We start from the raw sequence: 25,600 nt of genomic DNA, 5'->3' as shown, positions 1-25,600 counted from the left end.
AAAAATGCAAAACAAAAAATGGAAATGAGAGGGCCTAATGGTTTATTTCTTAGAATATTTTCCAAGTTTTCCCTCGACTTTAAATGCTGAGGTGTTGTGCACTCTTTTTGCAAGATCGTTGTCCAATGTGTGTAGATTTCTGACTTGAGCTGTCGTTCCTCTTTTCTGGCATTTGACACCTTCTACCATCCACCTTCCCCTGAACTGGAAGTAAAAATCTTACAACAGAAATATTTACCAAAGTCCAGAGGAATTCCCAGGCTAAACAAAGGGGCAACCCCCCCCCCCCCCGTTACTCGTTTTGTGCCTCAAAATAAAAGCTATAAATGGGCCGTCCCTTCAGTAGCTGGTGATTGAACTTGAGAAGGTAGATAGTTTGATATTTGCCCTTCTTCCGTCAGTTTCTAGATTTCTCTATTTTTAGGCCAGCACCAGCCCTGGATAAAATAATTCAAGTCATGAAGAGGAATGTTCAGTTCAGCGTTTTTATCCTTCTGAAGTGTGCTTTCTACCAGCTGCCATGGAAACGTTGTGTAACTCGTTTCTTGGATAGTCTCACTCCTCTCGAGTTCCGGTTACTGAGCGCTGGTGAGCTCATTACAACTTGGATCCAAGTCCTGGAAAGGCAGCTCCCGGGGAAAGTGGAGGCCAGCCTCCCTCCCTCGGGGGACAGGGGTGGGGAAGGGGGGGGGGAGTTTAGGTTTATTGGGCATGCATATTTCAGCTACCAGGTCAGTTCCAGCCTCAGCCCGGGACCGTGTCGCGTTGTCCGCAGCTGTCTCACGTCTTGAGGTTTCTGTGTGCATCCTACATGCCTTCCCAAGGCTAGAGACTCAACGCCTCCAGCTGTAAGCCAGAGGGAGTGGTACTGCAGATTCCTAGCAACACGGGCAGACGCAAACAACACAGATGGTTATCTCTCTTGAGTAGGGCTTTCAGGGCACCAGAGCTCTGGTGTGGTTCAGTGCTGGTTACTAGATAAACATTTGTATGCCTTCTGTTGCATTATGATGAAACCTAGATATTTTCCGTAGCTGCTTTCTTCTGATGTTTCCAGATCACTGTCTGAGCACCGTGGTGAGGTTGGACTACGGTGCCTTGAAAACTGGTGGCAGAAGGGCAGTGGGTGGGGGGTCCGCTGAAAGGGTGTCCGAGAGGATAAACCGGAGGCAGAATGCCATAGCCAGAAGGATTTGGAAGGGAACAAAGTTCGAACTGCTTTGGGGACGCTGAGAGAGCTGCTAGAGGAGGAATGTACCAGAGGCCTGTCTCAGAGAGTATTCCGTAGTGAGCCGCACCCTGAAAGAGTCAGATCACCCTTGCCTCTCCCGCTTGGATGTAGCTTCTGGTGGAATTTGCCAGTTCTTGAAATAAACTGTGAAACATGGCTGAAGCTTCTGACCTCCTTTAGATCGTTCGTTCTGAATTCTGAATGGAACCAAGAAAATTAGCAAAGGGGTAGAATTGGTCGTGGGAGAAGGATGTGTTTTAGGAAAGAAGGAAGACAGGCTAGGCCGATGAGTCCAGGGGCAGTCGGACAGGAGGCTTAGGAAGGAAGAGAAAAACAAGAGAAAGTTTCGCCACTGCCTTCTGCTCAGACGTTTGATCGACGCAGTCGACGCCCCACACTAGTGTGTAAGTCAGTGAATGAAAGGAAATTTGGAGTTGGAGGCATGTTCCTTGGAAAGTGCTACGGGATGGTGGTACAGGAGGAGTAGTGTGTACTTGACAAGAAGGGCGTCCCCGTGTTTCCATGTGGCTTATTTTACAGAAGAGCCAAAGAGGCTCGTTCACGAGCGTGTGAAGGAACTCTGTGCCGCCACGTGTGGGGAAAGCGTGATCACGCTGCTGGTGTTACACCCTTGTCGAGGGGAGGCCAGGAATGAGCGTCTTGTGGCTTAGTGCCCCAAGACGTGAGTTGGCTGAGACCACCCAAAAAGGTAAGCAGAGAGAGATCACGAAGGGCAGAAGGGGGGCCCTAGGTGAATCAAGTTGTCCTGAGCAGAGAACAAGCTTTGGAGAGAAAAGTGAATTCACTTGGAGGAGAGGGAATCTGTACCAATCGCCTTTGAGGGAGAACGCGTTTAGACACTTTTTATACATCGAGTACTTTTTACTGGTGTTCATCATAAACAAGAGACCCGCAGATAGATCCCAGGGGTGAATTGTTGGGTTCATCGGTCATAGTTGTCATCGAACACCCTCCCAAAAGTCCGCAGAGTGGAACTTGAGAAAGGAAAAACAAAAGACAACACATACTTGACCTTTAACAACACCAAACAATAGATTTCATCAAAATGTACAATTAGAGTAATCACCTGGGGATCTTGTTCAACGTGTTGATTCTGATTCGTGGATCTGGGTGGGGCCAAAGATTCTGCATTTCTGACAAGCTCCGGGTCGTGCCGTTGACCCTCGAATGACGCTTTGGATAACTAGGACCTACCTACCAGTTCATAACGAAGGCCCGTCTCCGAACAGGCTCTGTGACAAAAGAACATCGCTTAGCCACGGGGCGGAAACCAGTCTCACTAAAGCGTATGCAAAAGGCACCGTGAAGTCCCAGCCCTGCCTTTTTGCGTGCTCGGCGAGAGAGCCTCACCGTGCCGGGCCACAGCCCTCGGACACAGCGGGTCTCCAAGTGTGGTCCTGGGACCAGCAGCGTCAGAATCTCCTGGAAAGTTGTTAGGGATGCGTACTGTCAGTCCCTCCCCGGATCTACAGAGCAAGAAAATCTGGGAGCCGGGCCCCGGGAAGCGGTACTTTGAAAGCCGCCCTCCCCCGGTAATTGTGATCCAGCTTCTGTTGACTGATGGAATTCGCGCCACCAGCAATTCAGTGACCGGCAGGTGGACCTTTTGGAATCCGGCCTAGGGCACTCTTTCTCTGGGTGGAGAGCCTGCTAGATTCTTCTCAGAGTCCGATAATGGAAGGGCGGCCAGCGTTTCGAAACCTTTTCCAGCGGTCCTCATGTTTCGCAAACCGCTAGCGTCACCAGCGCAGACCTATCTAGCGTTAATTTGGATAATTAATGAATCCCCCGGTGTGATAGGAGCTAAATATAGCTGAAGTACTTGGAGTGGCCACCTCCGGGGTGAGGCTTTTTGATGAATTGCTAGCCACCCACCCCTAGAGTGTGCATTCCTGACTCAGACGGCTGAGCGCCTCTGCGTCGTAGCATAAGCTAACACGTACGTACGTCATGCTGCACTGGCCACGTGAGGGTTTTCTTTAAACTCGGCGCACTGCAGGAGTACGCCACAGTCTCTTTATTCGCTCTCCTGTTGCTTTGTTGCCAGGATTTTAGCTACTGTGGTTAAAGCTACTGCCGTGGACATGCTTTTCTTTCTTTTTGGTAAATCTCCGGGAGTGGAATATCTGGGTCATAAGAGAGATGTGTGTTCAATTTCATGGGAAACTACTCAGCCGGTTTCCCGAGGTGGTTGAACTATCTTCCATTCCCACCAGCAGCGTCTGAAGAGGTCCACTCGCTCCGTATCCTCGCCAGTATACGTATCCTGCATACGTATACGTATCCCGGATACGTATACGTATACGTATCCTGGATAGCGTACTGTCATTCGTGTTGATATTTATGCTGAATATTTTAAACATCTTTTTTTTTTTAATGCTTTATTTTACTGAGAGACAGAGCATGAGAGGGGGAGACTCAGAATCCGAAGCAGGCTCCAGGCTCTGAGCTGTCAGCCCAGAGCCCGACGCGGGGCTCGCACTCACGAACCGTGAGCTCCTAACCCGAGCCAAAGTCGGACGCCCAACCGACTGAACCACCCAGGCGCCCCGTCTGCCGAATATTTTAAAGTAAATTACGGACATCGTTTTTCTTCTCCCTCATGTCAATTCAGGTTTTTCCGTTTGGTCTCTGCAAAGGCCGTGAAGCTGATAATGTTGAACCAGGCGACTCGGGGGTGCATTACATTATTTCCCTCTCCTAACCCCCAAGTAGAATTGGTGTCATGGGTGCCACTCGATTGTCTGTTTTTTTTTTTCCTTCATTCTTTTGTTCGTTTGTTCCTCCATTCTGTCAACAGTTCACTAGCTGCAGGAGACCTGCTTTTTCAGAAAGCAGTTGTATATTAAGTCCCTGGGAGAGATGACAGAAGTAGGAGAGAGAGTCCTTGTCTTCAAGGAGCCTTTTGGAACTGGGTTCCTGAAACATACCTACACAGAAATGGTAGCAAAGAAATACAGCCCAGTTTATTGCAAGGCTTGCACACCCTTGAGTAAGGGCATTATCTGAGTAAAGCTTCCTGTTGGGGAAGGTGAGTTGGGCCTGATAGACTGTCGGACTCCATCACTGAGATGTTAACCTGTGCTGACTATTAGGATGATGGCTCCTCAGAGTATAAACTAAATGTTTACTTTAGTCCCAGTTCTCTTGGAAAATGCATCTCAAACTCACACACACTAAGAAATTCTCGAAAGGTTAACAGTGCATATCTTTGGGTAAGGGGATTCTCGGTGATTTGCTTACTTGATTGTAAATTTTTCTTTAATGTCCAAGTTGTCCACAGTGAGCATGTGTAACTTTGATCATCAGAAGAAAGTATGATATTAAATGGGTGATGGGGATTAAGCAGGGCACTTGCTGTGAAGGGCCCTGGGTGGTGTATATGAGCGATGAATCACCATGTTCCGCACCTGAAACTGATCTTGCGCCGTTTGTTAACTAACTGGAATTCAGATAAAAACTTGGACAAAAAGTCATCATATAAATAAACCCAGTATTCATCCTTTCAAGCCTGAAGCTCTCCCACTGTGATTTTTAAATTCTACAAACATACTTTTCATTTACCTGAGATCTTTGTCTTAAACTTCTATCTTTTTTAGAAGGTCTCCTGTATTGTCATTAATGAAATGTTGTTTTAATTATTACCGTGAAAACAAAGTCACCTATACTTAAAAAAAAAATTTTAATATTTATTTATTTTTGAGAGACAGAGATAGCATGAGCAGGGGAGGGGGAGTGAGAGAGAGAGGGAGATACAGAATCCGAAGCAGGCTCCAGGCTCTGAGCTGTCCGCACAGAGCCCGACGTGGGGCTCGAACCCACGAGCCGTGAGATCATGACCTGAGCCCAAATCGGACACTCAACTGACTGAGCCACCCAGGCACCCCGATACACTTCTAAAGAAAAAAAAAAACAACTCAAAAAAGTATTGCATCGCCCCTTGATTGTTTGCGAAGTTCTAATAGCTATTTCAAAAATAGATTGCTTGTTCTCTTTTAATTGTGTAGCCAAGATCCACTCCAAGAGAACCGAGGTTATAGTGTAGAAGAAAAAGACTCCCTGTGTGTCTGTTCCCTTTTAGGAATAAGGACTACATGAATGAATGCCCTGTGGGCTCTGCCACTGGAGTCCTTCACAGAACTTAGCTTTCCTGATTGTCAGACAGCAAAAAGACATTTTTTGGGGTTTTTTTGCTTTTCTCGCATTGACAGAAGTTTTAAAAATGTTTTTTCAATGTTTTTATTCAGTAAACACATTATTCAATGTGTGAGCAGGGGAGGGGCAGAGAGAGAGGGAGACACAGAACCAGAAGCAGGCTCCAGGCTCTCAGCTCTCCGCACAGAGCCCAACTTGGGGCTTGTACCTCCCCCAACCACAAGAGATCATGGTCAAAGTTGGACGCTTAACCGACTGAGCCACCCAGGCACCGCGATAGAATTTTTAAATTCGGGGGATATACAAAAGATTTTTTTCTCTGTGTTCCTGTTGTTGTTTCCGAAACACTGGGAGCTTTTGTGCTTTCTGATGAAATAACAAAATGCCCTCTCTTTTGTCTCTTTTTTTCCCCAGCGGACCTGAATAATGTCAGGTTCTCAGCTTATAGGACCGCCATGAAGCTCCGAAGACTGCAGAAGGCCCTTTGCTGTGAGTATTAACCAGTGCTTGGAACACTTGACGTTCGTCTTGGCTTTAAAAAAAAAAAAGTGGGACCAGGGGTATTTTCACTTGCAGAGGGGGAGAAATAGCTATCACACGCCCAGCTGCAAGATAGATTTCCCTTTAGTAAGGTGTCTGTGGCCTAATGTGCCCCTAGAGTACTTTGTGATATTGTCTAGAGTCTCTCCTGTGTCACCGTTCCTTGATTGGACAAGGTATTTGTACGTTTTGGTCCCAGCTAGTGACACTGGCGTCCAGGGTTACCTTTCTGAACCTTGAAATCTCTCTCCCTCTTCTGCCTTTGTTTCTCCTTCTTCTAAACGGTATGTTGTAGAAGTCAATAGCTGCATTAGCCCTGCCGCATTTTGTAGGTGTGAGTAGATTATTAGCTTGACTGCTAATGTTCCGATGAATGATGTGATGATAAAAGTACAGACGACGGGCTGGTTTCTCTGCTTCTGCTGAGTATCCCACGTCCGTGGGGAAATCGTGGCATGTCATACGGCTCTGTGTCTTCGTCTCGTAGTTTATTTATACCTCTCCGCTGTCATCAAGGTGAGGTAGAATATATTGTTTGAGGGCCCGTGTGCACTGATGATAGAACCATGGGAGAGACAGGCACAGGCCCTACCTGGATGGCACTCGTAGCCTCATGAGGGAGACCCAGGGGGTCCATGAGAGGCTGGAGACATAGGTGAATGAATAGAAGATCGTCGAGAAGGGGCACAACTGGTCAAAACAAAACAAAAGCACGTGGTCCCGTTTCTAGTTGCACACTTGATGGGCACCTTGAGGAATAGCGAAGAGACAGTTTCAAAGTCCTGTATTTAGTTATGTGACAGTAGACTAGGGGTACTATGAGAACAGCTAGTTGTGGGGGTGAGCTTTTGCTTGAGGAAATGGTGGCTAAGCTCTGTGAGTCCAGAAGGATTAGTCCCGCTTGCTCTAGGAGTGTTCGAGTTGGAAGGAGTAGCACGTGCTGATGTATTCAGGAATTGAACACACTGGGGCCTGGCTGAAGCATAGAGTCCCAAGAAGGGGCTATGGTGAAACATTTGGCCGGAGACACAGGTGGGGGGCAGATGGTGAAAGGCTTTTGAAACTTATGTAGAGCTTAGAGGTCAATGGGGAGCCACGCAAGGGGATGACATGGTGGGATTTTCATTTAGAAAGGTCATCGTGCCTGTGCAGTCGAGTGTGGGTTGACCGAGCGGGTTGTGCACCTGACCAGAGAGACTGGTTGAGCAGTTGTGGTGCTCTAAACTGGCAACGTCGTCTGGGGCGCCTGGGTCGCTCAGTCGGTTGAGCGTCCGACTTCAGCTCAGGTCATGATCTCACGGTCTGTGAGTTTGAGCCCCGCGTGGGGCTCTGGGCTGACAGCTCGGAGCCTGGAGCCTGCTTCGGATTCTGTGTCTCCCTGTCTCTCTGCCCTTCCCCTGCTCACGCTCTGTCTCTCTCTGTCTCAAAAATAAATAAAAACGTTAAAAAAAAATATTTACACTGGCAACATGGTGGCATGAATGGATGCTGGAGTAATGGAGAGAAGTGGAGACAGTGGAGAAATACTTAAGAGGTGAACGTGACAGGCCTTCGTGATGTACTTAACCAGGTGGGTGAAGGGGACCCAAGGAAGCTACTAGGTGCTCGCTTGGGCGAACGGTGGCCCTGCCCGGTGAAGGGGGTGGGGGTAAAGCTGTGCTACTCAGCAGAAATAGACAAATAATATTTAGGACTCATCAGCCTGTAGATGTTTAGGGAGAGTGTGTAGACGGAGAAGAAAAGAGTGTTTACAACAGGGGACGAACAGTGTGCGGAGGGAACTGCAGAGGAGAGGCCCGCGGGGGAGAAGGAAGATCCCAAGAGCGAGAGGGCCGTGTATGGTCTGGAGGAAAGAAGTGGCCGGCTACTGGGGGGCAGATGTCGATGGGAGGCCAGCATGGAGTTGGCACGAGTGCCCCGTGGATTTTGCAGCAAGGAGTCGGTTGCTCCAGGGAGGTTGTTAGACGCGCGGGGGAGGTGGTGAAGTGGTCTCAAAAGTACGTGCGAAGGGGACGAAAAGATGGCTGTCATGGCCAGTTCTTGGAGACGCTTACTTTGAAGGAGATAGGACGAGGGGTGGTAGTTAGCTGGTCCGGACGGAGTACATGAAGTGGGCGTACTGAGAAGTTGAGAGACACTTGAGTCTAGTTACACATGTATTTATTTTGAGAGAGAGAGAGGGCGAGAGAGTCCCCAGGAGGCTCTGCACGGTCCATGCGGAGCCCGGCATGGAGCTCGATCTCACAAACTACGAGATCATGACCGGAGCGAGGTCAAGAGTTGGAGGCTTAACCAGTTGAGCCACCCGGCTGCCCCCGAGTCCACTGAGGAGGAGAGGCGAGGATGAGATAAGAAACAATGGGAGTTCTGGGAGCCTAGGGGAGGTAACGTGGGATCCAAGAGAAGGAATGGGCACCTCTCTGCTGCTGTAATGGGGGGCGGCGAGGAAGGGATCTATCTGTGCAGGTCCGGGTAGCTAAGGAGACCCAGCGGGGGGAAGCTGTGGGAAGCCACGTAGAGGTTTGTTTTCTCTCTGCTGCGATGGGGAGCCGAAGGCGAGAGGGTTGTTGTGCGTGGGTCCCCGGTTCTGGAGCATTGGTGAGAAGAGGGCCAATGTGAGCAGCAGCATTAGGAGCCCGGTCTGCTCAGTGTTCTGGCCCGGTCCCCGTCTGCACGGCTGTGGCCTTTGTCCGGGCTCGCTCAGTACTCGGGGGCCGGGTGGGTCCAGCCCAGGTGGGCAGAGGACAGCTGGGCAAGAGCAGTGAGGATTTGGGCAAAAGAACGGTTCGGTGGTTGAAGGGATGTCTGTCGAGGCCCCGTTGGGGCAGAGGAGCTGTGAATTCACGTGCAAGCTGGTCATCGGGAGGGAGAAGGCTCAAGAGGCTGACCGTTGGGGGAGCTCGAGGAAGAGCTGGTGTGGAAGTCCCTGGAAGGCCGAGAGGCTGTGGTCGGAGAGGAGCATAGCTAAACACTGTGGAACAAGTCCAGGTGACCAGGTGCAGGCTGTGACCGCCTGAGTGGGTGGAGTAGATGTGAACTTGCATGGAGATGAAACAGGAACGCAGGGAGGTGAGGCAAGAAGGGCCGACACGTCAGCTCCGCCCATGTTGGGGTCTTCCGGAGGGGGGGCCAGGACTGGGGAAGAGAGAGCTGTGAACCTGGGCTGCTGAGTCTTCAGAAATGAAGGCGCCTGACCCCGGGGTCTGCAGAGGCTCTAGCAGGCGGCCCAGGAGCGTTGCTGGCATGTGGCTTGGGCCCCAGAGATGAGGAAGAGCTGTCCCAGAAGTGAATTCCCCTGGCAGGAGAGCGTCTGTGTTCCTCTTTATCTGGGCCTCTCCGGTGCTTAGCACGAAGCCTGGCACACAGTACGATTCAAGATGTTTTTTCATGGAATGGATGCACGAACAGAAGTAAATTGACGCTTCCATTTCCTTGTAGCTTATAGTCTGAAGCTGTCACTTTTCAGCTACATAGCTGCCAAGTTTAGGTGGTTTTTTTTTTTTTTTAATTTTTTTTTTCAACGTTTATTTATTTTTTTGGGGACAGAGAGAGACAGAGCATGAACGGGGGAGGGGTTAAGTGGTTTTTAAAGGGCTCCCCAGGCCTGGGATTTCCTCCGGGACCTGTTAATGTACCATAGCTGGAAAGAGGTAATGCTTTCCATTGGTAAAGGGATAATTATGAACCTGTTACTCTAAAGGTTTTATAGTATATAGTATATTTCTGGGAGGTCCTAAAAGTCACACTCTGAAAAGGCCCCACAATAGGCGAGATGGGAAACCTCATACTGACCGTCTCTTTCCGTAACGTCGCTTTGTACCTCGGATTTAGACAGTCTGCGCTTCTCCTGTTAAATCATGATTCTCTTCACGAATATGTCTCATTTTCTGTCACTTCAACGTATGTCAAAATTTCCAATACATGTGGGGAAAGTGGGGGAATTGGATACTAGAAAAAAGTCCGGCCGCTTGAGGTTATAGCCTCGTAGTGAAGTGAAGCTCCGAGCGTCGGATGTGGACTTTCCACTTGTAAACAGATTTGAAACTCTCAGCCTGTCCTTTCCGAGCACGACTTTTGTCCTCTTTGAAAAAGGTTGCGGGATAGCCCAACGAGGGTGTATTTATCTCAGTTAATTGCTGGATTCTCATACGTGGCTGGAGGGTTCCACGTGTGGTAGGACTATAGAATGAAGAGAGTGCCTCTCCCTTCCCTTTTGAAAAGCTCTGTGGTCACAGTACCTAACTGTTCAGTAGATGATTGAAGAATTTCCTCTTCACTCGCTGTTTGCTTAGGTTTATCTTCCTCCCGTGCTGTCATCTCTGTGCCTGGAAAGCCATGAGAAAGGGCTACTGTCTGTGGAACAGGCAAATAAAACTTGTCCTGGCTAGCTTTTCCAACCAGAGGTCGCTTCTGCCAACTTTTGCTTTAATGAAAATTAATGGTGTTATCTCAGGGATCTCCTGATGCCAGCGGAGAGTTGGAATTACTGATGCCTTAGGAAATAGGCAGTGCTACCTCCATTAAAGCCCTTGGTCTTCTATGTTTTTTCACTTTATTATCAAAGCGCCAATATTGCAGAAACCCGAATAACACACTTGTATCCACCATAGAGCGTTTGCTGTTTAAGTTGGGAGCTTCACCATGGGCGTATAGTGTCCCCAGTTTGTAATCGGTTTAATGTTGCATGACTCCATCGTGCCTTTCGACGCACTGTGAATGAAAATTAAACTCGAAGGAAAAGCAGAGACAAAGAGAAAATCTTGGTAAGAGGGATTTATAAGCTGGTTCATATGGCCAATACCCACCCCCCCGAAAGTTCGGAAGAAGATCATCTAAGCTTCTTCTCAGTCTTCTGTTCTCGTGACATCCTTTAGGTGTGTGGCTTCTAAAATTAAAAATATAGCCAACTTCTGAGAGCAGAAAGAAAACAAGGCGCTTCACAAAGCACACGTATTAGTTGATGAGCCTGTGGTGGGTTGGAGAGAGCCCAGACCATAAGGCTAAATATACTGCAGTTGGTAAATGTGACAAATATTCTGCAAACAAGAAATCGAGAACAATTTGCTTCTGTTCGGCAACTGAATCACATAGTAGAGAGATTTTGTACAGCCTGGAGTTGTCTGAATCAAGTCACAGCTGCCAGACTCAGCCTCACCACGATGAAGCAGGTGAAAGATTTTGCTCCCTTCTTGGTGGATGCGCCTCACCTTTGGAGAGGGCACCCCGGGTGGCCTGCGACAGGGTTCAGTTGCCAACGAAGACTCCCAGCATCCATGAGAGCGTAGCTTACCCATCCTTATCCACATGGGTTAGAGGCCAGGTCTCTGTTATTTCAGGATTCAAAACAATCTTGAGGACTGGAGCCAAGCTCATTTTCTCCGCTTACGTGGTTTCACAGATCCTGGTGCCCCCAAAGAGGGCTCCTGTAACAGGACTCCCCTCTCTCTCTCTCTCTCTCTCTCTCTTCCCTCGCTCACAGGGGAGATACCATAGTCCTATTCAGCGTGTTCCGATACCCGTGAGGTGCACGCTAGGGGAAGAGTGGTTGGCCCGAGTGGTGGTGCTGAGGGTGGTTTCGTTTCCGTTCATGGCATTAGTAGGCTGGCCATCCTTCACCTTCCTTCTGGATCTGTGTGCCCACCAAGTACTCTCTTCGCACTGGGAGGTCTTTTCCATCCGTTCTTTTCCCATTCCAAGCAGATTGTCTCTGGCTGGGTATTCCTTGCCCAGTTCCTAATTCTCCTTTCATTCTCTCTTTTTTCATGTGGTCCCATGCTCTTTGGTCCATTGTTGTCATCGTGTACTGACATCTGTACTCTAAGTAGGAAATGAATGCAAGATGCAAAAAATACCGAGTCACCCAGGCTAACGTCATACGAATAGTGGTCACTCCTAAATAGATGTTGGTGGGCATATGTCCCAGAAATCTCTATTACTGTCCACCTCAGACTCCTGGCTTTTCATCACAGGGAAGCAGGCCCATCAATTTAAACTAATATTCCTCAGTGATCAGAGTGTCCCTCTGCCCGATTGTGGCTTTTCTCACATAATGATGGGTCAAATAGCTATTGTTTTTTACATGTAATATTGTGACAGATGAGACACGGAGCATATAAACCTTCTACCATAGAGCAAATACCCTTCTTAATTAAACCTTTACCATCGCAATGACCACACAGCGTTCTTTCAGGTTATTATAAATCAGTGTTCCCCAGATTTGACTGGGTAAATATTCCCCTAGGATACTTTCCAGCACAGGTCTTTAATAACAGATGTGTCCTGTGAAATGAGAACCAAAAGACATAGCCATTTTATTTATTTATTTATTTTTAATTTTTTTTAATGTTTATTTATTTTTGAGACAGAGACAGACAGAGCATGAACAGGGGAGGGTCAGAGAGAGAAGGAGTCACAGAATCTGAAACAGGCTCCAGGCTCTGAGCTGTCAGCACAGAGCCCGACACGGGGCTCGAACTCACGGACCGTGAGATCATGACCTGAGCCGAAGTCGGCCGCTTAACCGACTGAGCCACCCAGGCGCCCCAAACATAGCCATTTTAATAGTGCTCCGTAGACTCATGGTCGCAGTCAGAATCCAGGGTGTTCGATAGATTGGCCAGTTGTCCTGTTCACTTCTTGACTTCTTTTTTTCCCCACTCCAGATTCTTTCGAGAGTTGACTCATACCTAAGGGAGCGTATTTTAAGCCTCTTTCTAGGCACCAACATTATGTTAGATTTTCCCTTTTTAACACCCACGGTGTGGCTTTGTTCCTCTCGGCACCAGCGTGCCCTTTCTTCAGCATCATTAATTTTAGTCCAGACCTTCCACCCCCACACGGTGTATGTCCCTTGGGTTCAGCCACTTGGCTAGTCCGTGTTGAGCTGGTAGCAAGATAAGGCGTGCCCGGGCTGCCCCTTCAATCCCTTCCCAGTGGTAAAGGGTCAGAGTGGATGAGTACAGAAAAAGGGGGTTACCCTGTTTCTGGGCAACGAAACATTTGTGACAGTCAGCCCCAATTAGTTGAGGGGTGGGGAAGGAGTGATCCCTTCTGTCAGTCCCCGTGCAATTCTTACACTCAACGTTCCAAGTAATAGCCATAACATCCTCTTGCAGAATTTATCAGCCTTTGAGACCCTTAATTGTAGCCCCAGTTCAGGGACTGCTAGGGATGGCTCTGAAAAAGAAAATGTGGTGAGTTAGGGAATACCTGTGGGTGTTCCCCACTTGAATTATCTTTTTAAGTGCCAGTGGTCTCTCGGGTGTAGCCCATTTATCAAAGTGCGCGTTGCCCACGTTCCTTTGGTTACGTCTCCACCTGCAGGCCAGTGAGAGTGAAGCTCACTGGAAGGCGGTTCTGAACTTCCTTGAGCTTTGCTAATGCTTCCAAGGAACCGAATCTGGAGCAGACCTGCTGTGGCCTTGAGCTCTTCTCTGATCCCTTCTGTGAGCGCCTGAGGTTCAGGTTCTGTCATGTCTAGATTGCACTGGAAAGTTCTAACATCGGTAGCCAGTTTCAAAGCCGGTGCTGCTTGCGATCAAGGGTAGCTTGGCCACCATCATCAACAGTTCGTTTTCGTCCCTTTTTTTCACAATCATCTTTTGTTTTTGTTTTTGTTTTTTTCTTTTTCAGTAATCCTGTAGCCATAGTTTGAGCTAAGGGTGAGTGGGGGGGTCTTCTAAACAATCTGACTTCTGACGCTGATTGCACTGGGAGTGGCAGTTGGGGCTCAGTTGCTCAGCTATCGATTTTCTCACCTCTGGTCAAGCCCGTAGCCTTGGCTATGGATACCTAAATAGAAGCCTTGGGAAAAAATGTCCCATGAAAGTGGCGTTCTTTTGGATGCGTTTGTTTGGCGGAGTTGTGTTCTCCGGCCTTCTGTGATGGATCGTTCTCATGTTGAGCCACATCTGGTTTCAGCAGAGCTCAGCACACAGTATTTCTCTAACTATGTCATCTCTCCTCCTGTTATTTCAGAGCAATTGCCTTGCTCCCCTCTGGAGCTATTTATACTCCAGAGTTTCTGTTCTCTGTGTTACCCATTCACCTGTACAGAGATGAGAGGAGACTCGGTGAAGAGAAATTCATGCAGTTTTGCTACTGGTCCGTTTGCTTCCGTCGCGCGAGCAAATTAGACGCTTGATACAAAAAGGAGTCTCACGGTTCCCACCTGTTAGTTCGTGTATCCTTGGGTCGAAGGCAAAACATTTATAATGATGAAGGCAGAGTCACAAGAAAATAGTAGAAAAACTCCAAACCACCCAGAGCTTCCTTCAGTTGACAGGGAATCCTGCTGAGAATATTGGTGTTTGGAAGAAATCCGTTCTTCTCTTTCGCTCATGGAAACGGTGAGCTGCCTCTCTCAGTGTTCTCGCTCCCTGGCCCGTTGGCATTTGCCCTCTGAGGAAGTCCAGCGTGCAGAAGAGAGGATGAAAGCTGGAGTCTTTCTTTGCTCTCTGTCCCTCTCTCTAGTCTCCCTTGCGGTGTCGCCCGCTGGGCCTTCCCTCCTCGGGGCCTCCTGCCTGTTTGCGTTATTAGTTTTTTAATTCTTGCTTCTTTTTCCTACCTGCCTCCCTCTCACATCGAGTTAGGTTCTTTTGTGCCACTTTAAATCAGGCCTCGGCTTCCACGTGAAGAGGTCATTTCTTTTTTTTTTTTTTTTTTTTTTTTTTTTCAACGTTTATTTATTTTTGGGACAGAGAGAGACAGAGCATGAACGGGGGAGGGGCAGAGAGAGAGGGAGACACAGAATCGGAAACAGGCTCCAGGCTCTGAGCCATCAGCCCAGAGCCCGACGCGGGGCTCGAACTCACGGACCGCGAGATCGTGACCTGGCTGAAGTCGGACGCTTAACCGACTGCGCCACCCAGGCGCCCCAAAGAGGTCATTTCTTTATCTCGAGAGTGCTTTAACACAAAAGGAGCGGGGCCTTTGCTTTGTCAGGGTGAGGGCTAGTCCCTGGCACGTGAGGCCGACTGCTTGGGAGCACAGAGCTTTTACTTGACTGCGAAGGAAGAGAAAATCCCCTCCTGCTTCTTCTACCAGGCCTCTTTCTCGCTTCTAGGGAAACTCCAGAGGTTACTGCTTTTCTTTCGTAAAAGAGAAAAACGCACACCACCCTACGTAGGATTTTAACCCCAGTTTGTTTTCCTTAACATTTAATTAGCACTGCCCACAAATAGTAAAATGCACTCGGGCCCTTGCACTCGGGCCCTTAACTGTGCGTCCACTGAGCCCTGGGCAAGCTCTTTACTGACTGGGATGGTCTATGTTTATCTGCAGTTACATTTACAATTGTATTGCCCCCTCCCCCTAGACGGGCGAGAGATGTACTTAATGACCGTCGATTGTTTGCAAGGCATCTTCCCGTGACACTTGGGAGGAAAGCTTGAGCTGTGCTGATGCTGGACCAGGTTGAGGTTTCTCTTTCGTTAAATTTTCGTCTTTCAGCATATGACTAAATACCACTTCTGACCGAGGGAAACCGCACCCACCCCCCAGCCCCCCATCTTATGAAGTTCTTAGAGGACTTGAAAAGATACTGTAAAATATAATTTGAAGGTGAAAGAAAGAAGTGAGCCTCGGGTCGAAAAGCTGAAGAGATTGTACACTTAGTTCTCCTTTTGAAAAGTTTAGTCAAGTTGATGATTTTTTCACCTAATACTAAAGTAGCAGACAGATTGTGAGGTGACCGATATTTCAAGGCAAAAATCGCTTAATGATTATAAATGTGTAGCTGGAAATAGAGTTTACACAACCCTAACCATACAGATTAATCAAACCGACCTTCTGTAATACAAATCCGAAACAGTATTGTCAGGAACTCTTTCGAAATCTCTAGTAAACTACAGATTCTTTCTTATACAGAATGTGCAAATGACTCTGTTCCCATAGAACACTCTAGGTCCCCTTAACTCTCCAGTACCCCCATACTTCAGGAACGGAAACTTTCCCTACCCACATTCTTCCCCCGGTGCCGGTGAGATTCGACCATAACCTCAGATCACCACTACTCCAGTCATCAAACTTCGAGCTGGGCTGGGTGAAGATAAGCCAATTTTGAAAGAGGGTAGGGTTCAGGTTAGGTGTTCACTCAAGGGTGCGAAATAACCTGAACAGGATTTTCAAAGGAAAGGGAAAAAGGAGGATTTCCCCCTCAGAATCACTTGTGATTTTATGTGGCTTTTGCAGTGGATCTCTTGAGCCTGTCAGCTGCATGCGATGCCTTGGACCAGCACAACCTCAAGCAAAATGACCAGCCCATGGACATCCTGCAGGTCATAAATTGTCTGACCACTATCTATGATCGCCTGGAACAAGAGCACAGCAATCTGGTCAACGTCCCTCTCTGCGTGGATATGTGTCTCAATTGGCTGCTGAATGTCTATGACACGTACGTATGGCCAGTGTAATTAGCATCACAACAGGGGCCCCAGTCTGGAAATCCTGTCCTCAGGATGAAAGGTTCATGAGGCCCCGTGACCTAATGCTGTCCCTGTGATACATCAGGTTTGCATTTGTTGAAGCTGAAACATATTTTGATGAACTGAGACGTAAGAGCTAGAATGTGCGTGGCTCTCAGAAAACAAACAAAACCCGGAGACACTCATTTTTCAAATAGTAGAATGAGTCAGTGTGTAGCCTTTTCTTGCCCGTGTAATTTGAATTCTTCCATCCACTTCGGGAGCGGCTCCCACTCACTGGCAGCAATGGATGTGCTCCTGGAGACGCTGACGCACCTGTCACCAGATCGGAATAGTGTTCGCTCACACCCCGGAGGTTTTTGCAGAACGTTGTGAATTGATGAGCCAAAAAAAATGAGAGCGAGCCCTTCATGGAGCAAACGGGGCTCCTCAAACTGAGGAGGCCTTATAACGCTGTACCAGGTTTCCATTTGGCATCTCCAGTTGATCATTCTCTTAGAGAGGACTTGGTTTTCTTTTTGCTTCGGATTGCCCACATGAGGTATCCCCGGTTCTAGTTTTTGTCTTGAGCTTAATGAAGACAGTTGACGAAGGCAGCCGGCAGAATTGGTCTTCATTTTGACCGAATTCTTCTTGGACCTCCCAGTGATTACATGCCTCATTTCACATGCAAACAAGAACGTATTCCCCAGTTGGAAATCGGGGAAGGCTTTCTGAAAGGAGTTGCATATCAACTATTTTGCCTTTTGCCTTTGTCGTAGAGTTTTGCCACTTCTGTGATTAAGACGTACACCTCTTTCTTTGTCGTTGTGATCAGGTAGTGCTTTTTGAATTCCAAGACCATCTGGCTGTGTAATTCCGATAATTATTTACCGAGCCCTTGAACATACTGGCTTTTGATTGTGGATTACGCTTAAATTTGGCTCTGATAAGGGTTCGTGCTCAGTTGTTCCCGCACGTTTATTTTGGTACCGTGTTCTTTGTAGATGACATATGAATGGATTCTGAGTGTATATACGGTCCCTTCCACCTGCCTCAAAATTACTTGGGGACGGTTTTAACCGCTTGAAGACCTGAGTTAGAGTTCATGAAGTTTATTCATTAAAACTTTGATTTGCCTTTTTTAAAGAGGGGCACAAGGAGAAAATCTCCAAGCATGGTAATTGTGTTAACGCCTTAAGTTCCCGGATTTCTCTTCGGCCAAGGGTTTTAGGCAGCTATACCAGTGAAAAGTTGAGCATGTTGTTCACCAAAAATCACCCCAGTTGGGACCTATCCTTTGTGGTTTTGCTGTGCTAGATGGGAGAATTACGCCACAGTCCCTCTCTCCTTCTCTTTTTAACCACCATCCAAGGTTTACTTTCTTCCCATAACAAAATAAAAGGTGCCAATTATTGAAAATCATTTTCTACAGAAGGAGAAATTTTTCATTCTTCGGGATCATTTTTTCCCCCGTGGATAAAATGAGCCATTTTAAGTTTGTCATGTGGAATGCTTTATTTCAGCTTTATATGTAAAACGAAAGTGTAAATATATTTCAAACATTGATTCAGCGGTAGGTTGTTTTTAAAATTGCTCTTTAAGATCATACATTTGATTGTTCTCTAATAGAGGATATTGTATTTTTCTCAGGGAGATAAACGTACATATTTCGTATTATGTGTCACGTGGCCTGACGTGAGCGATTTTCTTCTCAACGAGGGGCAGTCTGATCCAAGTCTAAGAGTGTTCAAGAGGGCACAGCAAGTCAGTTGCTGGTATTTCTTTGGCTTTCGTAACCACAACAGGCAACGTGGTTCCGTGGCCAAAATAACTTAAGCGCGCAGTAGGAATTCTTCCACTGACCAACCTAAACCCAGGTGACTCTCCATTGAATAGAAGGATAATTTTTATCCTTTTTATGTAGAGCCACCGTTAAAATTCAAGTAAGGGCTTTTAAGAATTGCAAACTTGGTCATCGTTCTTTGGTCAAAGCGGTCAGATTTCCATTGCACTCTAGGCCATCAGCCGAACAGGTAAGGAAGATAATGAAGAGAAAGAGATGATGAACCGAAAAGCTGTCAGCAAATCTTACCAAGACGATTGGGTTCCTAAAACCGTGGTCACTAGAGTTCCCACGTCCAAGGCTTTTTTTCTTAAGAAGTGTTTACCGTCTAGTAACGTGTCGGTAATGGTTTTTTTTTGTTTGTTTGTTTTCTTTTTTGGTCTGATTATTCATAATAGGGGACGAACCGGGAGGATCCGGGTCCTGTCTTTTAAGACTGGCATCATTTCTCTGTGTAAAGCGCATTTGGAAGACAAGTACAGATGTAAGTCATGTGTATTAACTCTCCTTTTTTATTAACGTTGCCTAATTACCCCAGTTTTAGAGGGGGAATGACTAGTGTTCTTATTTGACAGTAGGTTCCTCCCATAAGATGTAGAACTGCTTTGAGAGTCCCCAGCCTTGATTTGTGCCCTTCCCTGTCACACATTCCATTGCAGGTATTTCAATAGAGAATGAGGATTAACTTCTCCCGTCCAAGTATGATTTTACATTACATTGACTGTGTCCGAATAAAACACATGTTCCTAGAGGATAAAGTCTGATTTCCTAACCCCTTCGCCGGAGTCACAAAAAAAGAATGTGAAGGTTTAACCTGTACACTTGCTGACGCTTTGGATTCTTATGTAAAGAGTGCTCTCTGGCATTCGTGTTCCAGAAACATTGTTTATTTTATAATCATCTTACGGCAAGTTGTACAGACATCTCCAGATCTGTGACGTGACTTCCATTTTATTACTTGAGAAACTGATAGTGTGCCATTTCTTACGGGGTAAATATCACCTTATAGAATTTCCTTCTGGTTAGCTCTTGGGTTCTTCGGCTTAAATCTGGTGCATCCAAATTAAAAGCAAATGCTAGAGGAGAAAAAATGGTCGCGGTGACTAAACAACCATCCGTTCCCACTGTGAGAGACTGTACTTGGTTTTCGCCCTTTATATGCTTGTAAGAAGTCTTTATGGTGGGAGTGTTAAGCAATCCGAGCCTGTCCTGCCGTTTGTCTTTTCCCCTAAGGCCTAGCCACGCAGGGATGAGATGTGCTGAGTTTAAGGATGGGCAGGAGATAAAAGAGATTGAATTTCTCCAAAACCACTCATTTCGCCCCAGGAGGAAGCCACAAAAAATACACAAGCCCTTTTAGCTCTCACTTTTATGTAGTTTCGCTTCGGGTTTTTTTTTATCCCCCGATCCAAAGAAAAATAGCCCAACGGCTTTCATCAACCATTTAAAAAAGGTATTTTGGATACAGTAGAGTATGTCTATGGGTTTTCCCCCTTTAAACAGTGGAGTTACTTACAGGTTAGTTTAAGATCTAACCTTATCAGTGGTATAGCAATGGCACAACGTAATACCAAAGGGTGCTTTGAGCCTGTGTTTCAGATAACTAAGAGGGAACATATTTTAAGGCTGCGGAAGCAAAAACATTAACTTTAAGGTGGGATATGTGAAAATAATTCATAATTTTGAAAAAAAAAATCCGTGTGTATTGGAGAGATGGTGAAAGGCTGGTCCCTCATTCCGTGATGCTTGTGGCACATGGCTGACCAAACACGGTCCCTGCCCTCATTGTTCTTCAGCCAAAAAGATAGACGTCCATTAAAACATTGACCGTATTGAGTGACGGGCGCCAATTTACCAATACGTACAGCCTCCTTTGGGAGCACATACAAGAAACTCCGTGATCTTAGGACTTCATAAAGAAGTTCCCATTTGGGTACATTTTTGAATCTCTGATGTCCAAAGGGGATGGTGCTTTGGACCAGTTACGTGGTTCTTTCTGCTAAGATACTTATTTTCTGACAGTGGTTATGTCTTAGATATAAAATATCTCCCAGAGGACTATGTTTGGGCTTAGGAAAAATTCAGTTGTCAAAACTGTACGTAAACTTGCATTTCTCGCAGGGCCGTAGCTTATTTAAAAGCTGTCACATTTTGTATATACACAGTGATGATTAACTTGATCCATAAAAATAGTAAATGTCCGGATTCACATGAATTAGAAGGAACCGCTCTCCGTGGAATTATGGGCTCCTGTTCATAACGAGTCCCGGGATCAGGGTTGGGAGGTTTTGCTCGCATCCGCTCGATGCTGCTTCTTGGTTGTTGAACTTCTCGTCTTCCATTCGTAGACCTTTTCAAGCAAGTGGCAAGCTCCACAGGATTTTGTGACCAGCGCAGGCTGGGCCTCCTCCTGCACGACTCTATCCAGATCCCGAGGCAGTTGGGTGAAGTCGCATCCTTCGGGGGCAGTAACATCGAGCCGAGTGTCAGAAGCTGCTTCCAGTTTGTGAGTTACCTTCTTAAGTCGCAGGTTCCTTTTTTGTGTTTCAGAAATTGAAAACAGAAACGGGCAACTCGAGTTTGTTGCGTTAGCTGCTGCGCAGGCAGGTGGGTAGGGGATTGGTGCTTGAGACCTCTGTGGGCAGTGGCTTCTGGACTCTGGGTTTTGAGAGACAGGAGGGTACAGGGGGAGGAGAAAACAAATCTCTCTCCGGCAGGGACCCCCCCCCCCCCCCGGTTACTAAGGTGCCGGGAGGGGAGAGTGTCTGCGGTGGTTCAGCAAGGGACGAAATACATCTCCAGCCACAGAAATCCTTGGTAAACAAGAAAATAGGGGCGCCCCCGTGGCTCGGGCGGTTGAACGTCTGACTCTTTGGATGTCGGCTCAGGTCATGATCTCACGGTGTGCGAGTTCCAACCCGCATCGCGCCCTGCGCCGACAGTGCTGAGCCTGCTTGGGATTTGCTCGCTCTCACCCTCGGCCCCTCCTCCGCCCACATTCATTCTCTCTCTTTCTCTCCCTCAAAATAACTCAGTTTAAAAATTAAAGAAGGAAAATAACTTTTGTAGGTGAGTCTTCAGTCCCTTAGCTTTTTTATCTTTATTTAAAAATTTTTTGGTGTTGTTTTTATTTTTTCCTTGATGCTTTTTGGACCCACTTCGGTTCTGTCATCATAGCCTCCTTTTCAGTGGCTGTTGGTCAGCGGTTGAAATGACTCTCTTTTAGTAAGTTTTCCTTTTGTAGCTTGGACGTTCCTCTGCTATTCCAAGGCCTGAACGGTGACCCCCCCCCCCCCCATAACAGGGTCAGAGATTTATGCCCTGCCGGTGTCCCGTCCCCGGCGCAACGCGTGGCTTGTCCGTTCGCTTTCTTATCCTGCCCCGTTTCTCTTCCACATCCCAGTCAGTGCCCCCCAAAACCCTTTCTTCCTCCCAAGTGGCCAAGAACTCCCCTGATGGATACTGAGGTGGTTTGCATTTTCGCCCCGGTCGGTGATGCTGCGGTGAACATCTTTATGCATTCCGCTGTTTTCCTTGATGGAAGTTTTTCCCTTCAGATAAATTCTCCGGGATGGGATTACCAGACTCAAAGCTAGACCTCTGTGGCTTTGCATACATGTTACCAGATGCCTGTCCGTCAAAGGTCGCTCCTCTTGGTGAAACACCAGCCGCACTGAAGGAGTGAGATCTTTGCAGTATCACGTTATTCACAGCGGTTGTCTGGGTTTTTTTTAGGTTTTCTTAAAAGCTAAGCACTGTTTTTCTTTGATGGGATTTCTCAATCCATTCTAATCCCATGAACAAGACAACTAGCTGTAGAGATAACCAGATAACCGGGTTAGGCCTCTGGTCTTTGACCACAGACTAGGATAAAACCACAGAAGGCCTCCTAGGGGGGACATTGTGAATATTTAGATGTTTAAAGCAGTTGGAACATTGTTTAAAAGTTAACCAGGCACATTGATGAAGCGATGGCACAGCAGCTAAAAATGTAACATAGATGTGGGGAAATAAATGCATTTTTTCCACCTCATACTCAGACTTCCCAAAATGTAAATAGACCATCACTACCTCTAGATTTTTTTTTTTAGCCTCTAGAGTGTAGACACAAGTAAAAGCGAATATCAATGGCCACAGATAACCTAGATTCATTTTTTTAAAAAATCCACTTACAAGACTTGGAATGGATTGAGTTGTTTTTCTTAAGCAGGTTTCTCTTTAATCAAGTTTCACTTACTCTTTATTTAAAAGAAAACGTTGATCATTTTGAGAGAGAGAGAGAGAGAGAGAAGACGTGCGAACATGCGTGTGAGAGGGGATCAGAGAGGGAGAGAGAACGAATCCCAAACCGGCTCTGCGTTGTCAGCGCAGAGCCGGACTCGAGGTTCGATCCCACGAACTGGGAGATCGTGAACTGAGCCAAAACCAAGAGTCGTGACCTGAGCCAAAACCAGATGCTTAAGCGACTGAGCCACCTGGGCGTCCCCAGTTACTCTTCAAATTGTAGTTGTGAAACACACGCACACACACACACACACGCACATTGATATATACGGCCACGCACGCTTCTGTGTGTATCGTGGCTTGGGTCGAGAGTAAGGGTCAGGATGTAAGTCGGCCAGTAGCCGACATGCATCAGGGCCACTGGAATCCTTGTCCCAGGGCCTCACAATACTGCCTGTGGCTGCAGCCCCCACCACCCTCACTGCAGGGCCGGGCTCCGTTTTGAATCGAAATATACTTGACATGTTACACGGTGTAAATTTAAGGCGTACGACACGTTGATTTGATACGTTAACGTATCGTAACGTGATTGCCGCTGTAGTGATAGTGCTTCTGCCGTGTCGTGTCATGTAATTATCATGTGTGCGGTGAGAATGAGTAAGATCTAGTCTCTGACTCTGTCACTGAACAGAAGCTCCACCTTCCGCATGCTGTGCCCTTATCAGGAGCCCTGTCCCTGTGCTTTCACATGCTGCCTCCTTCTGCCGGATGTCCCCTTTCTTCCCTAACACATGCCTCTGTCCCGGCGATAGCAACACTGTCTTCTCAATCTCAGACTCAGTCTGTCGGCGCATACTCACTGAATGTGTCCTGACTAGCCGGTCTCCAAGCGTTTGGGAATGTCTTTGGTGAGACTGGGGGAGGGGGGGGATGGGGGGGGGAGGTCCTTCAAGATACTAACAGTGGTAACGGGTGGATTTTATTTTCTTCTCTCTCCTCTATGGTATTTTCCGAATTTTCTTCTTGGAACGTTTATAATTAGAAAAAAGGCATAAAGCACTAAGTTGTTTTTTTTTTTTTTTTAAGAGAAAGAAACATCTTTTGTCTGATGACCTTCCCTCCCAGTCTTACCGTGCTCTGTACCCTGACCTTGTCATTGCTGTTACTGCTCTCATACTGGTTTAAAAAAAAATTTTTTTAACGTTTATTTATTTTTGAGACAGAGAGAGACAGAGCATGAGCGGGGGAGGGGCAGAGAGAGAGGGAGACACAGAATCCGAAGCAGCCTCCAGGCCCCGAGCCGTCAGCCCAGAGCCCGACGCGGGGCTCGAACTCACGGACCGCGAGATCGTGACCTGGCTAAAGTCGGACGCTTCACCGGCTGCGCCACCCAGGCGCCCCGGCAGTTCGGGGTTTCTAGTAGGACGTCGTGCTCACTCTGTGCGTGCAGAGCGCTGTTCCTTCGGTTTGGGAAGCCTCTCACCTGGGTAGTAATTGGCAGTCGGGTTGAACCGATCCCTTCTGTGTACTTCGCAGTCACCTTGCCTTTCACTGTGCACCGTGCATGAAAATGCGCGGTCTGCCGCGGCGAAGGAGACCACGAGTGAAGATGCCCTTTGCCCTTTGTTTGAAGCGTAGGGACCTTGGGACTGTGCCAGGCTGGTTCTTTGAGCAAGGCTGTGCTCCAAGGCCTGTTTTCTACCCACCTAAGGAAAATAGCAGTAAAGTACTTAACTTCTACAAATGCATTCCTTGTATCGCAGAAAGAGAAGGTGACTTCAGAAGAGGACTTCTTTTGAGTTGGGACAGTGAGAAAGGCGTAGCTTCTGGTTGTAGACAAGAGCCTAGAAGGGGCCGAAAGAGAGCGGTGTATTTTCCTGTGCAGCGCTCAGTGGGGGATCTTTTCAAGGTTTCCTTAGCTCGGATCCAGATCCCTCGGTTCGGGACACGGATGGTGGTGATGGTTCCCCAACAATATGAATGTCCGTCAAAAAAAAAAAAAAAGTTGGGGAAGAAACCCCCACGTTGCTCCAAAACAGATAGAGAAGGAACCCGCCATCAAGTGCAGGTACGATGTTTTGCCCATTTACAAATCAGTATAGGTCTTTCAAGGAATTATCTAGTAAGCCAGGAAATGAAGGTATACCTGTGGATTTAAAAAAGGAAAATCTACCCTAAATTTATGGGTTTGACAGCGGTACGTTCCTTGAGAGTAAACAAGGCAACCAGGGTAATGTTCCTACCTTAGAAGCCTATTGCGATGCACACATATACTGGGAAACAGACCCTGTGGGGATAGTAGAAGTGAAGTTGTGAAACTAGTTTGTTGCAGTTAACGCATCATCATGTCGTTCCTCTTTGCATATTCCACGGACACAACTCCACTGTCAGACTACGTTGATCCTTCTGACCTGAGTGAGGCCAGGCCCGTCCCAGAATTGAGTCGCACAGGCGGCCCAGACTGGAGATTGTCCACATGTCTCCTTTTTCGGATGAGAAAACTGCAGCCCGGAGAGGCAGAACTTACTACGTCCCACCTACTGCGATTCTAGCACGTCAGATCTAGACAGAAGGCCCAAGTTCCCTGTGTTCCCAGCCAGTATTTCCTTCTGCTAGACCATCTGAGTGGAAATAGGTGGTTTGGACCAGTTCACATACTAGACTGAACAGAGAACTAGGAAACGTGATCTTTTGTATGAAGTTATGGTTGTAATAGGATGACACCGATAAATGAACACCCTTACCGCTACCCCCACACCCGTGCGCACGCTCGCCCACATGCCCCATGATCTTTATGTAAGACCTTCTATTCCTGGGGCACCTGGGTGGCTCAGTCTGTTAAGCGTCCGAGTCTTGTTTTGAGCTTGGGTTACGATCTCGCAGTTCATGGGATCAACCCCCCCCCCCCCCCCCCGTGTCCGGCAGTCCTGCTTGGGATTCTCTGTCTCCCTCTCTCTCTGCCTTTCCCTCCCTCCCTCCCTCCCACGTGCGCGCTCTCGCTCTCTCTTTCTCTCAAAATAGATAAATAAAAGATCAGTTCCCAATTGCAGGTGACTAGTCTTCCTGCAAATGAAACCTGCTAATAGTGACTCTTAGGTGGGAAAGCTTTATACCGTTAAGTGACTCCAGAAAAGAGGCCTGCCCCTGTAAATTGGATTGTGGCAGCGCCCTGAGAAGTAC

General features: G+C 47.4%; 1 protein-coding gene across 9 annotated transcripts in view; it reads left to right on the top strand.

The window, feature by feature from the left end:
- The window catches only part of DMD (dystrophin), a 1,834,617-nt gene that overhangs the window by 1,722,828 nt on the left and 86,189 nt on the right, over positions 1–25,600 (top strand). For all 9 annotated transcript variants that reach the window (XM_030304767.1, XM_030304766.1, XM_030304769.1 and 6 more), the window contains 4 exons: positions 5,822–5,896; positions 16,139–16,340; positions 18,595–18,680; positions 20,545–20,702. In XM_030304767.1, coding sequence (XP_030160627.1) covers positions 5,822–5,896; positions 16,139–16,340; positions 18,595–18,680; positions 20,545–20,702 — 521 coding nt within the window. The remainder of the gene's footprint in view (positions 1–5,821; positions 5,897–16,138; positions 16,341–18,594; positions 18,681–20,544; positions 20,703–25,600) is intronic.

Source organism: Lynx canadensis, chromosome X (genome assembly GCF_007474595.2).
Source record: "Lynx canadensis isolate LIC74 chromosome X, mLynCan4.pri.v2, whole genome shotgun sequence".
Taxonomy (NCBI): Eukaryota; Metazoa; Chordata; class Mammalia; order Carnivora; family Felidae; genus Lynx; species Lynx canadensis.
Note: the sequence above shows the minus strand (reverse complement) of the source record. Positions and strands in the feature narration are given on the sequence as shown.